At 33.5% G+C, this 17184-nt stretch overlaps 1 protein-coding gene across 2 annotated transcripts; it reads right to left on the reverse strand.

Annotated features, from left to right (window-relative positions):
* Nucleotides 1-5636: 5636 nt before the first annotated feature.
* LOC118738370 (myosin light chain alkali) lies at nucleotides 5637-11832 on the reverse strand. Of its 2 annotated transcripts, XM_036469292.1 has the most exons (6): nucleotides 11731-11832; nucleotides 11574-11601; nucleotides 8572-8877; nucleotides 7909-7995; nucleotides 7253-7299; nucleotides 5637-5951 (listed from the first exon to the last, which is right to left on the reverse strand). In XM_036469292.1, the coding sequence occupies exons 1-5, from the start codon at nucleotides 11731-11733 to the stop codon at nucleotides 7256-7258; spliced, it is 468 nt and encodes a 155-aa protein (XP_036325185.1). In that variant the 5' UTR covers nucleotides 11734-11832; the 3' UTR covers nucleotides 5637-5951; nucleotides 7253-7255. The 2 variants fall into 2 exon arrangements, with proteins under 2 accessions (XP_036325185.1, XP_036325187.1); XM_036469294.1 differs by lacking the exon at nucleotides 7253-7299 and having other exon boundaries at nucleotides 5870-5951.
* Between the last annotated feature and the right edge of the window lie 5352 nt (nucleotides 11833-17184).

Raw genomic sequence — 17184 nt, forward strand, 5'->3', positions numbered from 1 at the left:
AAATTTATTCATTTATTGATAAAATATGCTCAAATTGGCGACCTTCTACTCTAATACAAGCTCGGCACCTTTTAAGAAAAGACGCTTTTAGAGATCTTAAACTCAATTGGGCTATCTCAGCAGCAGCTCCATTTATTTGTTCCCGCAAATGCTCTTCGTTTTGAATTGTTTTTGAATAAATTTTGTCCTTAAGACAGCCCCAGTGGAAAAAAATCTAATGGATTCAGGTCTGGTGATCGAGCGGGCCAGGTGATTGGCCCATATCGTCCAATCCATCGGCGAGGGTAAGTTTCGTCTAAATGAGCTCTTACCTCACGCCCGCAGTGAGCAGGGCACCCGTCATTTTGAAGCCATAGTCTTCGCCGCAGGTTTAAGGGTACATCTTCCAAAATAGTTGGAAGCCGTTCCTGAAGGAACTCTAAATAACTGTGAGAGTTGAGCGTTGGCGGCAGTTCCACAGGTCCCAATATCTGACAGTTAAAAATACCGCACCATAAATTTATTTTGTACCGGTACTGCGAACGATCTTCTCTCATTTCGTGAGGATTGTCTATCTGCCAACTGTGAAGGTTATGTAAATTAAAATAACCATCACGTTTGCATGATGATTCATCCCTCCAAATTATTTTATTAAAAAAGTTGGGGTCTGATTCATGCATTCGCAACATTTCACGGCAAAATCTAACCCTCGCCAGGTAATCTCTTTCTCGTAGAGCCTGAACACGTTGAATGTGGTAGGGATGAAATCGATAGTCTTTTAAAGGTTTGTGAACTGTAGTTTTTTGTATTCCCGTCCGTCCCGTCCCGTGCATCTACCGTTGCAGGACGTCCTGTTTCGCCGCCACGCCTTCCAGGTATGCGACCTTAAAAAGTGAAAAATGATAGTTAACAAGAAAGCAAACAAGAAAGGTGTAAAAGTCTTACCTTCATATATTTCTCTATGAGTCCGGGCGAATACTTCACGACCCGGATGCCGACGATTTGGGTATCGCTCTGCATCGAGTCTTTGAGCAGCTCTGGCATTACAGCAAGCTTCACCGTAAATTAGGTGAATATCCGCATATTCATGCGAGGTATACTGCGTGTTCTCTGTCATAGTATTAATAACACAATGTTCGAAGGGTCCAATTTCACAAAATCCACTTTCACTAATTCCGGTAAGTAACACAAAATAATGTCATTAGCAGGTAATAATGTACCTTTGTACTATTTTGCATGTCATTTGACGGTAACAAGAGCAAATTCAATTTAAATCTATTAAATACATTCTAGCGTGTCTTAGTCCTTTACCCACAAAAGCGGCTATAACTTTTTTTTCTATTCAAAACAGTAAGTGTGGCACCTTTCTGAAATCTTTATTAAATGAGCAATTTTTTTATGTAATGTAAAGTTATAGCTCAGTACATTTTTTTTCACCCGAGATAGTCAAAGTTGGGGAAGAAAATATCAAAAACTTCAAAATCGCAATATAGTCCTAATTTTATAATGGCTCCTTAATATATTTTAACTACATTGCATTTGAGTATGGAGAAGCAACTATCTGAAAGTATGTTACATAAAAAATTTACTAAGTATAGCCTATTTTGTAGCTGCAGTTAAAGAAAATACATGAAAAGGCACGATTTTTCTTTAATTCAAAAAAATTTAAATATTTCAAAAACGGTGACACTTTTACCTGAAAATTTTTTGTTTATCAGAGAGCTCACCACCCCACCTGCCTTCTCCTCAAGTTTGGCACGTTACTTCTGGGACACCCTGTATACCAAGCAAGAGATGTTTACGAAAGCTTTATTTTAAAAATCTTTTTTAAGGGGCTGCCTGCCACCTGTTTATAAATTTATAATAAATTTATTATAAAATTTTTAATATGGGTATCGAACGAGCGAAGTTTCAAGTAACTATGTAAATATATTTTGAAAATATTTTCGACCAGAATTGCCACCAGCTTGGATACTAATTGTAAATCAAATCCGACTTATAAATGTAAAAGTTTGTAAGCGAATGTGTGAGTACGTTTGTTGCTATTGCTTTGGATAAAATTTGGCACACAAATTGTTATGATCTGATTTCACATATGAGCAAATTTCACGAGGTGGGTTTTAGGGTCTCTCCCGTCTCTCAACGAGTTAAATGAAACGTTGTAAAATGATGCCAAGTCAAACCAAAAATATTTGAAAAGTATTTGTTTCCAAAATATGTTTTTCTTTTTTTTTTTTAAAGAGGTTGCCACCTGGTTAATACTTTAATTTAAAGCTAATCAGTTTCTCAGCACTTTCACCTATAAGAATAATTTAAAAAATTTATATACATAGTATAAATATTAACAATGAAATGCTAGTGGTTTTCTTATACGGAAATTGCCAATTTAGTTGAAATTCAACGCCCCGATCAAATCTTGGAACATCGATAGCGTAAGCAACTTTTTCTCTATTTTGTTACATTTTAAATCAGAACGTTGAACTGAACTACAGGGCGGGCGGAGCTGCGGGTATAAGCTAGTATGTAATAATATTGATAAGATTTTGGCGCTTACACTTTTGTTAACTGTTTGGCCGAGCTTCTCCTCCAATTTGTGGTGTGCTTCTTGATGGTGTTTCAAAAAATGAAGGGTCCTACAGTTGTACAACGCCTTGGAAATGTAAATGGATTTTATTAGAAGCTTTCTTATGGCAAAAATACACTCGGATATTTGTCTGCCGAGTGTCGATAGCTGTTAGAAAAAACTTTTCTAATTTATATGATGCCCAGAACAGGGATCGAACCCAGGCCCTACGAAGTGATAGTATGCACCTCTAACCACTCAGCTACAGCAGCCCCCGAGGTTGGGGGAGGTAGGAGTTTACGTGCTATATTCACCTCTTTTCGAATACCGGTTTTAGAGTTATTTGAAAAAGCCCGGTTGCCCATTTTCAAATGAAAAAACCGGGTTAAACCGGTTTTATTTTACATAAATTTTCTCTATATTATGACCGAAATTTAAATATGACCGCCAAGACTAAGTAAAACTTTAATCAAGAAACCAAAAAAAAAAAAAAATTAGTTCGAAGTTTTTGATTAAAAGTAAAACAGGAAAAAATTTGTGAAAAATTTTACACCTAATGAGGTTCACTGATCTCATAAAGCTTACATCATTAAAAGAACAGTCCTTTGCCTTGGAAAGCTAGTGCATGTATATTAGGGCGGAATAATTTAATTCGTTTGGTTCTAAGCAAAAATTATGAAAAAAACTATATACCAAAAATTACGTTTGACCCTCCCAGTTTGTAAATCAAAAATCGGTGCGGTTGTTCACACTTTCCTGGTTATCAGGTTATCTAGTTATGTGGTTATATTTTTTATTCAGTTTACAATAATAAAAAACACTACGGAATCAACCAGGCAAGTGTAAACCATTACAGTTTATTACAAGTACCTACTACAAATTTTTCTGAACGAAATAAATTTTTCATTTAAAAAATTTTGTTGCTTTCTTCACACAATATACCGCTTTTTCTATTGAAAATTGAAATTGTCAAACGTCATTTTATGTACATATGTAGTTTGTCCCCCATTTTTGTCTAGAATTAATCGTAGAATTTGAATTTTCTATATCGTTTCTTCGAAAATTTTGCTCCGAAAAAATTACACCGCCCTAATAAATATGTATTTCAAGGACTGTCTTTGGAATGAAAATACACCATCCGTTGAACCAGACCGGCTATACAAATATATCCTATTATAGACAGGCCATTATTCGAGAATCAACAAAATACACTTGGCAATTCTCATCCCTTTAATTCCATCATCGGAGACCAACGCCACTTGCTTCGTGAGGCTTAGAATACTTTGACACAACTCCATTCGGGATATTGTAGCAGATTAAACTGGTCACTCTCATCAGCTCATCTAACATCCCACTACCTTTCGGATATGGCTTTTTCCTGAGTCTCCCATTAGATGAGAATGAAGACAACATGTAATGAATTCACTGTAGGAAAATATACGCTCTTCCAAAAAGTCTTATGTTAGTTTCTTAAAAACCTACGGATTTAACGGTTATTCAAACTTAAAGTTAAATTTATGCCACTACTATAGTTTTTTTTTATTATTTTATTACTATGCCCTCGGCCGCGATCCAAAAACAACTGGCCGGGCCGCAATTTTTGCGCTGAACTCTTCTCGCGATTATTTTTCGACCAAATGAAGGAGTGAATTGAGCTGTATGGAGTTAAAATATAAGTCCACTCTGTCGTGCGATTGCCCAAGATTGTTTTGTTTATAATTTTGCGTGTGTATAACTTGGCGGGTCCACGTTTGCTCGCCCCAATGATCTACCACATCCCGCTCACGTCTCATAATATTTTCTAAAAATAAATTTCCAAAGGCGCAATAAAACCATAGTGGCCTTATTTCCAATCACAAAAGTATGTATGTAAATAAAGTCATTATGGCCTTATTAGGTCACCCCACCGTAATGAGACATCCGAATATTTGGGCTCAAGGAGGCTCATACCGCGCATTCTTTCGCCCGTAACTAATTATAGCACTGCCACCTTCAGACATCGAATCCTCCATCAGAAACTGGGATAATATTTCGCAGGTGGGCAAAACTCGTGTTGGTCTTAATTTCGAAGGCTCTAGCAATGTACATACATAGGTATTTGCTCTCGTGAGACTGTTGACTGGACACTTTGCGTGTCACAAGTAGTAGCTGTCTGTGATGGGCATACTTGACAGCGATATGTGCGGCAGACGAACAACTGAGCTGAAAACTGGTCAATGGGCGGTATGTAGCCTGACTATGACTAAAACAAAAATACCAAAAACAATTATCAACAAAGCTGTATTCATACGCAAATTGCTTGTACACACTTTATTCGATGTTTTTGTTTTTGTTCTTTGTGTTTATTTTGATGTACTTATTTTCATAATTCTATTGCAATTTTTGGCCCGTTTTAAATATAAATATGGAAATTGTAACAAATTGAGTAGTTCTGTAATTCAAATAAGCAAATTTTTTAAACTAATGAGAAATTGTATTGTTTTAATTGTGTTTTCATTTTTTTTTTTTTTGTTTTTTTTTTAGTAGTAAATAGTTGTTTCTTGTTCCAAACGCTGCGCAACACATAGCATTCAGGTGGCGAAATAGAAAACAACGAAAAAAAAATCTGTTTTTTAACCATGCGCCATGAAATTGTTTTCCTAATTTATTTGCATAATAATATATATTAATGCATGCAAATAAATAGTGAATATGACTTGCATTTTAATATATTAAACGCAAGATAGAGAGAGAGAGAGTTAAATACATTTGTATAAATTCGACTTAAGTTGTTTCGTTGTTGTGGTTTTTTTGTTTTTTTTTTTGTTCAGATTTTTCCTGCACCTTTGGCAGCAAACACGACACTGTTCGAGATTTTCACGTAAGTTGTTGTTGATATTAATATGTATTTTATGCACCTTTGTTGGATTATCCATTTTTCATTAAAGTTTATTATAGTAACATTTATTAAGTCCTTTTTGCAACGTTGACTACACGAGTTGGTTGGTGTTGTTTTTTAATATTCTATATATAATGTATATTATAGTTATATACATATATAGCATTTTCTTTGGTGTTTATGTAATTAAAATTAAATAAATGAACAACAAAATTATTTTATAATTTTAGTTTTTTTTTTTTTGGTATAATTTGGTTTTATATACATAATTTAAAAATTACTTTAAGCTTTTCATAATTTGTGTTTGTAAGGTTTTGTTTTGCTACTCTTTATGTAGATATTCGTTGAAAAGTAATCGCACTACCTTTGTAATGCAATTAGTGCATTCATAAAAAGAAAGAAATTAAAATTTAATTAAAAATAAATATACGAGAGAGAGATGAATAAAACATCTATGGAGAATGGTTGCCGCTATAAGTGAATGGTGATTTTATAGCATATCTGGTCTTTCACACATTCTGGCAAGAAATGCTGTTGATTGGAAAAAGAAAGAAAGAAAAAATGAAAAATTTACAATTAATACTTTTTTTTATTTTAATACAAATTTTAATTTAAAATAGGTACCTAAATATATAATCTATGTATTGCACTTTGACAAACCGCCCGGATAATTATTGTGTATCAATAAAAACAAACTGTGCAAACATTGACAAACAAATACAGCAAATATTATTGTGGGGAACAGATATACCGATATACAGATAATCATACATAGACATTCACATACTAAAATTACTTAAATTGAATGGTTTTGTAGCTGCATACTCGAAAGCTTTCTAAAAATTCTGAATAGAAAGTTGGAAATTCTGTTGAAAACTTTCAAATCAAATCAAAGTATGGAAGCTATTGTGAATTATTTCGATTTAAATATAAATTACAAATTTGCAGAGAATTGCAGTAATCTTTAAAGTGAAAAATCGCAATACCAATTTTTAATGAGTTGTATTATTTTGGGCAAAATATTTCAATAATTTTACCTTTTATTTTCCAAGGCAAAAAACGAGAAGGATTTCCGTATATTCTTTAAGCAGAATATAGTCGATAAGCCTTGCTTACTTTTCAGGCATTCATCGCGTTTTACTATTCGAAAAGGACCGCAAATTAAATGCCAAAATGTTTATTTTAAAAAAAATATAATGCTTACTTTAAATTTTTTTCGATAATTTTTAAATGTTTTAAATATTTTTGGTCGAAAAAATAAAAATCCAATTTTAACGTTTAAATTATGATTTTATTGTTACGATCCCTGCTTACGTTGGGTATTTTTTCTGGATACGTCTTGGTACTACTTTTTCTAACATGGGTGTCTAAGAAACGTTGACTATTTCAAAAGAACTGAAAACAGCAACAGTCCGTCCGAGCTGAAAGTTCACGAAATCCTTACTAACTTAACAAATGTATTCACAAAACCCTTTTTCAACCTGTCAAACTGACATTTTACGCACCTATTTACACATTTGCAAACGGGGGGCATTGCCGTTACGGCCTCGTAAACGTACAAATTTTACACTGTTTAAGACTTTGAGAGTTTCACAAGGGATTCCCCCTAATTATTTTTCGGGTGATATTTGTAATTTTTCCGGACCCTCCTCGATTTTCCTGAGCTATGCCTGTCGTTTCCAAATTACCATTGTAAAGCTGTCCCCCACCACCTCCGTTTTTTTTCTTCTAATAAATTACACCAAAACTTGCACCCCTTACTTTGACCTACATACATAATTTACCGCTACAAACCCCATCCTTTATGCTTGCATACTTAATTAAGTACTTACCGTTTAGTCGAAGACAACTGGATCGCTCATCATTCTCTGGATGAACTCTGCACGGCGCACACACATTATTACAAATGGAAATGGTTTTGGTGTTCATACATTTTCATAATTCACGCAGGCATAATTTGTGCAAGTTTGTGCGTAGAAATTTGTGCCAGTTTGGGTGGACGTGTGGCGTTTGTGTGTGGGTGTGTGTGTGGTTGTAAAACAAAGTGGAGGTGCGTCATACACATACGTACGGGGAAGTGAAGTGTTGTTGGAATTAGTGCATTTTTTTTTGTGTTTTGGTTGGTGATACATATATATCGTTCCACAGTGCGTTGGGATTTATTTTTGGATATTTAAACATTCGGTTGCCACATAAAACGTAGGTACATATAAGTCGACATAGAATGAAAATACATATGGAAAACAAAAACAAATGTATTACATATAAAATAATACGAATATACATACATACATATGTACATATGCATGTAAATAAATAGTTAAATAATTTTTGTTTTAGGTGAAAATATGCATAATACTATTGGGCAATTTTTTGGATGAGCAACGAGGGCGCTTGTTATTGTTGTGAATACATAAATAGTTTCATTTCATATGTGCTTGATTAGTTGGTGGTACTTTATTTTTATTTTTTTTTTGCTTTTACTTACGGGAGTATGGAATCATGCCTTCATCATCTTCGGGGTCCATGCAATCGGCGAAGAGAGTCTCAACTTGCTCATCATCCAATGCCTCACCTATGTTGCAAATTTACAAAATTAATTAGTACAAAAATTGGTAAATGATCGTAGTTAGGTAAACGATAAAAAAAAATGGCTAAGAGTATACCAAAAAGCTCACTTAAAAAAGTAGTTGCCTAAAACCCGAATTCAAAAGTTGAATCGCAAAGCCAACACAATTCTTAACAACTGTCTTCGTTAATCTCGCACGCCTCAAGAGCACTCGATATTTCATATTCCCTATTTTTTTGCGCTAAAAGTTTTCTTCGGTAAATAATTAAAAAAAAATTGCCTTCTCCTTACTTAATTACTTTTTAAGCGCTTCTGAAAAAATACTAACCATTCTTTAGTTCCCAAACAGAAGATTATTCTACGACTAAATATATAAAAATTCTTGAGATTTACCCAAAAGCTAATGCTATCTTTTTACTTTTGGCGACCGCCCTGGTCTAAGTTATACCCAATTTATGTTATTTTTCCCCACATTTTTTGAAGAGTTAAAAAATATATTTTACACCGAGCTCTAATCTGTGCTTCTTATTTCGCTTTACTCCAAATTTCCATTGACTTTTCATATTCTTCTGCCAAACTCACCAAGTGACAGCAGGGCGTGTTGCAATTCAGCCAACAGCATTGTGCCATCCTCGGCTTTGTCGTACAATTTCAAACATTCAATGAAATCTTCGTAGCAGCCCTGATCCTTCTCCTTCTTCACTTGTGCGTAGATGGGGATGAATTCTTCGAAGGTGATTTTCTTCTCATTGCGCTTCTTGGTGCCGCCCATTTTTTCGATCAACGCCAAGGTTGGGTTCAAGTTGAGGGCGCGGAGGGCATCACCTAGATCAACGGCATCAATGCCCACACCGGCAGAGCCCATGATTTCGAAAACGAATTCGATATCTGGAATGGGAGATGAAACGGAATTAAATGTGTACGTGCATTGATTTTGGATATATATTTTTTATGTATGTACATAAGTTTAAAATTTTGTAAAACTTCTGTCTGCATGTAGCCAAAGCAATGCGCTAATAGATTAATTTTTTGGTTATTTTAATTTACTTTGCCTTTTTCGTATGTTTCAATTATTGTTTTTTTTTTATTGTTTATTGGTATTGTAATTTACCTTCAGGTTTTATAAAACGTTGGGTTTCAAGAATTTATTTTTTATTTTTTTAACTTACATAGATTTTTTATTCAGTTTTCAATTCACGCTTGCAAGCATTTCATTGCATTTTGCATATAATTTCTCTCTATCTGACCATGCGCCGTCAAACTTCCACTTGTTTTGCTCTCTTTAAACATTTTGCGTGAAATAACATTGCATTCAGATGAGGCAGTATTGATCTTTGAGCGTTATAAAAATAATTGACCTAGAAAAAAACACAAAAATATGCAATGGCTTGTTGCACCACTCAAAGGGAATTTCGCTCTGAAATTTCGATTTCGTGTCAAGTAATAGTATAGTATATGTAGCAGTGATGTCAACCGGGGGGGAATTCCCCGATTATGGTGGAATTTTAATTTCTCGGGGGGAATGGCTTTAGATTTTGGGGTAAGAATTCCTATTTATTTAGCGTGTCTAATGCCTAAGATCCAACTCACTTTTTAGAACAAATTCTTGAGCTTAGTTAAAAGCTCACTCCATCGGTGCAAAAGTTTAGGCTGAGCTTGAGCTCACTTCTTATGCATGAGGGACAATATCTTATTACGGTGTTACAGATTTAAAATATAACGTAATTTCCTCATGCAACCGTGTGGATATTAAAGAAATTGCAACCGTGCATACCGGGGAATTAGCCTAAATAGAATTGTCATCTCTGCCATGTAGTATAAAAATTATATTGGATTTCATGGTTTGGTTTCAGCCGCTTTGAACTTTATTGCTCTTTCAAAAATTCGGGAATCTTGCAAATTTAGTTATACGAGAGACTAGAGGTCAATGTTCCTCATTTCAGTATTACAAAAAAGGCTATTAAAAAAAGACAAAAAAAAACATATTACATTCAGTGCCCTTATATTCCTACTGACCTCAAAATATTTGCTACTTTTCGTTAAGTTACTCGAATAGATGCCCTTGGTTCATAACCGGAGCAAATCAATCATAAAAACATATGTAGTTCCCAGTTCATATCGCTTTGGCACATCTTTCATCGAAAAATGTTCACTTTACCTCTTCATGCCTACAACCGAACTCGGATCTCAATTATTCAAGTACAAGTCGAAGGTATTTATGACACATTCCATATTTGAATTACACCCACATTTTAGGGGCCTTCAACTCGTATGTATCATACTTTTTGGCATGACGACGTCTCAACTCGGTTATTGGGAATTTTACTCTGCGTACACGATTCGTCTGTATAGGAAATTTGACACCCGAATTCATCACTGAATGAGCGGGCGAGCACACGAACGAACAAACGTATCGACGAACCGAAAACACATGAAATATTTTGCGTTTCATTTTATTTTTTATTTTTTTGTTCGTTAACTTAAATACATACATACATATGTACGCAGGCATGTGTGTGTATTTTTTTATATATTCATATATACATACATGTGGGTATGTGAGGTAGGCAACAAAAGAAAAACTATAGGAAAAATTTCCCAAAATTAGAAATGCGTTCGCTCTTTTGCCGATCTCTCTGCCTTGTATGCAAAGATTTTTTCCTTCTCTATACATGGTACATATATATGTATTTATAGCTAGCAGAACATTCACATACATACTTCATATCAGCAACACCAAATATTTGCACACATATTTACTGTACGCTAGATTTTTCGTCCTTCATTTTTATTTTTAGTTCTTTTTTTTTTTTGTTCACACTTTTCTGTTTGCTTAGTGGTGTCCGTTCTGTTGATTGCCCGTTCATGCAGGCACAGTTTTGTTTTTCGATTTTTTTTATATCCACCTATTTTTCTTCTTTAAAAAAATTTGTTTTTGAACGACTTAAATTTTTTTGAACACACTTCTCGGCATTCAGCCATTTGTTAAAAATAGCACGCAAACAATTGTAAACGTGGCCGACGTCAAAGGCAGTGAGTGGCAAGAGCGTACAAATAGTGTTTCATTTCCGTTTCGTTTCGTCATTTCATTGTATGAATTTGCTTTATAAAATACTTTTTATGGGCACCTTAACCAGCAAAAATATGCAGTTGTAGATAAAATATGGAAGCGTGGGCGGTTAGGTGATTTGTGTCGCTATGTGCTGGTGTGTGTGTGTGTGTGTGCTCAAGTTTACCCATAAAAAGATCGAGCTCTGCCAAAGAATTCACTGGTATTCCAAAATTGTAAATTGTAGTGAAATACCGCTATCACTTTGCAATATTATGTAAGCTTCCGGCTTGTAGGCTTCTTTTGGTTAGATGCGAACACTTTTTTTAATATTTAGCACGTCGTAATGTAACATAAAAAAAAACATTTACACAGTTTTCAAATATTTATGATTTTACTTTGGTTCTTTTTTTTTCTTCAAGGAATTTTAAATCCAACTTGCAAATGCTTGTATAATAATTTTCCAACATTTTAGCATTTTTCACTGTTATCGTCTTTTTTTTAGAAATAATTGCTTTACTGCTTTTAAACTTACTTTCAAGATCACGTTTTGGTACATCGGCCTAAAATTAGAAAAGACAGTAAAGAAAGTTACTTTAAATTTTTGCATTTTTTCTTCATACAATATTTAAGTTATTGAGGTTATGTAGAAAATTGTGTATTCCTTTTTACACTCAAATCAGCCCACTCACCATTTTGTCTGTTGGATGAGAATAAATCAACTAACCCGTGGATGAGCTCTGTCTCGACTGAACGTTTCTCGTCTACAGCACGCGTGTTAGGTACTTTCTTGTCGATTGGGCAGTCAAAATATTTTTCGAAATTTTCCCGAACTTGCACAGAAAACCGAACGCATGCACGAAGTTTCTAAATGTTGAGGTGTCAGGGTATTTGTGCGGCGGTGAGCGATTGCAAAAATGCTTGGCGATCGGTTGGTGGTCGGCCTGTGGGACGATGGTACTCTACACACATTCACCACTGACTTACCTGTATAAACATATGTATGTACGTATGCACATATGTATGTATACAAATATGAATGTATGCCGCATTGAATGAAGCCATTTAGAATTTTTCAAAAGTTGCGAAAGTTTATTCTTGTTTAGCTGTTGTTACTTTTCACATTTTCCTATTACATTTTTCTATCACATTCAGCCAACAGCCAACAGCGCCATTGACTGCGCAAATTTTCCAACGCATACAAATACAAATACACTCACTCTGAGGTGGTGCTGGTGCTGTTGTTTTTCGGCTGGTAACTGGCATCGAAGCATACAGGTGACATGCATACTTGGCGAAATGACTGCCATAGCAACAATAAATAATTTATATATTTATGTATAAAAAAATAAAACATTTTCATCACTACCTCTCTCACATTTATGTATGTATGTACATGATGGTTGTCCAAAAAAAGTTTAAAATGGCAAGCTTTCACCACTTAGGATTTTTCTAAATGGTATAAGAAATGCCTGTATTTTTTTTCTTGTAATTATATTTAGAACTGCCTCGAAGCCCATGACGTTTGTACATATATCTTATATGGGGAATAAACGATTTTTCGTAGAAATGGTAGATATAGAATTCTTAAAAATTGATATTTTTCGATCGGAAAACCCTGTTTCTCTTCAGGAGACTTCCAGTAACGATACCCAATGGTTTATTTTACCATTTTCCCCATTGCATTTTTGTCGCTTTTGGGAACCTATAACAAATAAAAAGCTAATAATAAAAAAATGGTTAAATAAACAATTGGGTATTGTTATAGGAAGTCCCCTAAAGAGAAACAAAGTTTAACGATCGAGAATTCTTGATTTTTAAGGCTTCTAAATCTACCATTTTTGCAAAAAAAGCGTTTTATCCCCGTATAAAATATATGCAAAACCTGATGGGGTTTGAGGCAGCTCTAAATGTAATTGTTTTACCAAAAGAATGGTATTTTTTACATTTAAAAAAATTCTAGGTGCTGAGATAAGAAAATTTTGAACTTCCGCAAATATTTTTTTTTTTTGACCACCCTAATGTACATAGTTCGTCACTGCTTTCAATGTTGTTGTTTTTTGAACATCTTCAGTGGTCGTTTCTATTTTTACTTAAGTACGCACAGGAACTACATACAACAGTAATAATGATTAGTCGTTGCGGATCCACAGTGTTGAATATCATCGGACATTTTCATCTTGATATTCGATGTGATGCGACATTCTTTGTATCTTATTATGCTAGTACATATATATGTACATATATTTTTATTTATTTATATATGTATGTAAGTATGAATGTGAATGCCAATTTTTCCTCAGGTCCAAGTCCGACGGCTCGCTGTCAAACAAGTAGTCGTTCAGAGAATTCCACTGTACGCATTAATGTATCTATGCTTACATTAAAGTACATCTAATTTTTTGCTTGCTGACCCTGATCATTTCGGCGATTGAAATACTTTGTACATACATACATATGTATGTAGTACTTAAGGATTGCTATCAAGTAGTTTATAAACATACATATTTACAATTATGTATGTAGGTACGTGCATATGTACATAAATATATCCCGGCATTTACATATGCATGTGCATGCCTACATACGTACATATGTATGTTCAGATGTAAATACAAACCACAAATTCCTAGCTTTTCTTCATCTTGTCGTTTTTCGATTTTCTTTTAATTGAGTATATACATTGCATGTATTTTTATGATTGTACAGGGTGGGCCAAATAAGACCTACCAATGCTCAACACTTATAACTTCTTTATTTTTTAATATTCTTGTTATTTTCTTTTGTGAATGTTATAGTTTATCTCTTGGAAAATCACAATGGATACTTGCAGCAAGACCACCAACAATGACTACAATAAGCCATTCGTTTTATACAATTAGCCATACAAATTGATATTTTATGTGATGTTTTGTTTGTCGGATAAAGCGCCATTCCAAGCAAAACTGTAGATTGTGGGGCTCTGAAAATCCAAGGGCAACACAACAGCACCAGTTACACCCATTCAGATGCACTGTTTGGTGCGGTGTTATGGCCGAAAAAGTTATCGGCCCATATTTCTTCAATGAATGATGAGGAGGAAACGCCAGAAACGACTTCTGCGGTTTCTTAAAGCACAATGATTGACAACTCTTTGCGACCAGCATCCTAATTTGTGGTTCCAACAAGATGGAGCGACTACGCACACTGCTAGGCAAACTATGGACCTGCTGCGTAGAATTGGTAGGACTTACTATTTGGCCCATCCTGTATTTGTATAAGCGAACAAATGAATTGGTTAATGCCACGCAACATACATATTTGGTTGAACTATTTTTACCAGCGATGACACAGAAATTCATTTCGTTAACTTTTAAGTATTTATGTACATATGTGCATTAGAGTGGTCCACTTATATCTGATGAACCAATTTAAACAAACTGAAAATGGAATACAACAGATGAAAGCAAACAAAATTTTCTATAAACCATCTATACGTCACTTTCCGATTGGACTAATAGGTTCCGACAATTCAATAAATCATTCCAGTTTTCTTTTTTGATGAAAAAAATAAAAAAGTAAAATTTTAATAGGAGAAAAATTAAAAACTCACTGGTTCTGGTGAAATTTTTGCCTTAGTGCTAAAGCCTGTTCTGTTACAAACAAATCAAGTTACTAACGAAGCAATACGATGGATAAGTAAAGAAGTAATGAGTGGTAAAATGAAAATGCGCAAAGATTTTTTGTATGAGCAGGAAATAATGTTACTCATACGCCATGTACACCTAACCATGATAAAAACATTACAAGGTAAAACCATTGAGAGGCAGTCTGAAGTTTACCAGCAATATAATTTTAAAATTCGAACTCAAGCTCACACAGACATTCTCATTTTTAGTCTCAAACAACAACAGTTGTGAACACTTTCATTTTTTTGTTTTCAATTTTATATAACATGTTTGCAAACGTCACAAAACATCATGGCCGACGAATTGAGAGAATGGTTTTACCTTCTAATGTTTTTATCATGCCCCTAACTATATTATTATATTTCATATAAAAAATCTTTGCGTATTTTCATTTCACCACTCATTGCTTCTTTATTTATCCATCGGTTTTCTACATAACTTGATTTTTTTGTAACACAACAGGCTTTAGCACAAAGGCAAAAATTTGACACAGAACCTGTTATTTTTTTAATTTTTCTTTTGTTAAAGTGTTTTTTTCATATTTTTATAAAAAAAAAATTCTTAGTGATTAATTCATTTGTCAGAAACTATCAGTCCTATCGAAAAGTAATGTGCATACGGTCTATGTAGAATTTTGTTGGCTTTCATTTGCCGTATTTCATATTATTAAATTGATGAATTGGTTCGTAAGATATACGTGATTAAGTGTAACCACTTTTTGTTTTAAGCTGAATAACGGTAAATTGAAAACATCTTGAAAACTTGTCCATAGAGTTAAATATTAAGTCCATTTTCGGAATCAGCGAGCAATTATTTATAAAAATTGGATAGTGGCATCCATTGACCATTTTTGTTGTAAACCAGTGTAATTGCAAGATAGTTGAAAATATTTTGTTTATTCTTATAAGGTAACTAAAAAGCTCGAAATGTTTACATACAGCTGAAGCTAATATGTACATATAAGCGTGTTAAACAAAAACAAAAAAAATATTAGGAGCAGAAATGAGTTTTTTTTTATTCTACAGCTAATACTTTTCTGAGTAAACTCCAATTGCTTTAACAAATCAAATTTTGTTTAAAAATATACGTAAAAAATACACTTATATTTATATTTCATAAAAACTCCTGTTATAGTATTTCTTTTCATAAGTTTTGTAACGTATTTTACTAACCTTCGGACGTAGAATCCATTTGGTTTTGTTTGATTTCCTATTCTCTAACTACTTTTATACGTAAATAACTTTTCGCTTTTTATTACAAAAATGTTGTGCTTGGGAGAAGGTCACACTACAAATGAATATAAAGAGAGGACTTAGGTTGCAGGCCGTTACAGTGAAAAGTTTTCGCTTCTTAGGTGATCCGTTTAGCAAACTCGAATTTTGGCCGCACTTTTGGAATTCGGCTGCAGTGTGTAGCGTGCCATTCGTGAGATCCGATCGGCCAGCGGTATTTTTTTTTATTTTTGTAAATTTTTCTTCTCTTTTAATTAAGTTTTTATATATTATTATTTAAAAAAAAAACATATGTAAATATGTATATGTTTTTAATTTCTTTTAACTTTTCGAAGCTTATTTTATTTAACTTGTTTCCAATTCAAAAGTCTCTTAGTTTGTCAAATGTTTAAAAAACATATATATTTTTAATAACATTTAAGTTTTTAGGAACTTATTAATTTTTTTAATTTAACTTTCCTTTTATTTTTTTAAATTAATTATTTTTAAAAGAAAATTATATTTTTTTATATATTTCATTTAATTCTTAAAAACTTACTTATTTTTTTTCTATATTATAATTTTATTTTATTTTTTACTTAATTTCCATATGTATATGGAAATTTAAATCTACATATGTGTACTTAAATCTATAGTGTTGGGAGTATCGAGTACTTTCTTTAAATATACATATGTTGGTAACATTTCAATGCTTAGTGTAGAAATCTCACTAGCTGGCAGGTCCCAAATAACGTCGATTGAATGCAGCTTTGGAATACTCAGTATCGATACTTTAAATAATCGGGTACTGTCGATCCTTTTGAGAATCGAGCTCTGAGTACTTTTGGTATCGATACTGCCCAAAACTAGTTCTAAGTATGAAGCAAATCGGACCATATATAAGGGTTTTCCAAACCTGCGCCATTAATTCATCATTCATACTGCACTGTCAACGGGTTCTGAGCTAAGTTTAAAGTTTCAAGTCGATAGATTATCGGGAATTTGGTTAAAAATTGATTGAAAGATTTGGTTGCTCACAGGTGAAACGCAATAAAAGCTTGTAATAAAATGCGGTACATTTAAAGGAAAGTTAAAAGAGATACTTAAAGGTTTGAAAGTAACCAGCTAGAAGGTTAAAATAGAAAGAGATAGTGAACTGCAAATTTGGAGCACCTTGAATTGCATTCCAATTTTAATTCAATTATTTACAGCGCGATATATATTTGCATATGTAAATGCTACTTTTTTGTATCCACTCGTATGTACC

This window comes from Rhagoletis pomonella, unplaced genomic scaffold (genome assembly GCF_013731165.1).
Source record: "Rhagoletis pomonella isolate Grant_MI unplaced genomic scaffold, Rhpom_1.0 Rhpom_scaffold_00004, whole genome shotgun sequence".
NCBI lineage: Eukaryota > Metazoa > Arthropoda > Insecta > Diptera > Tephritidae > Rhagoletis > Rhagoletis pomonella.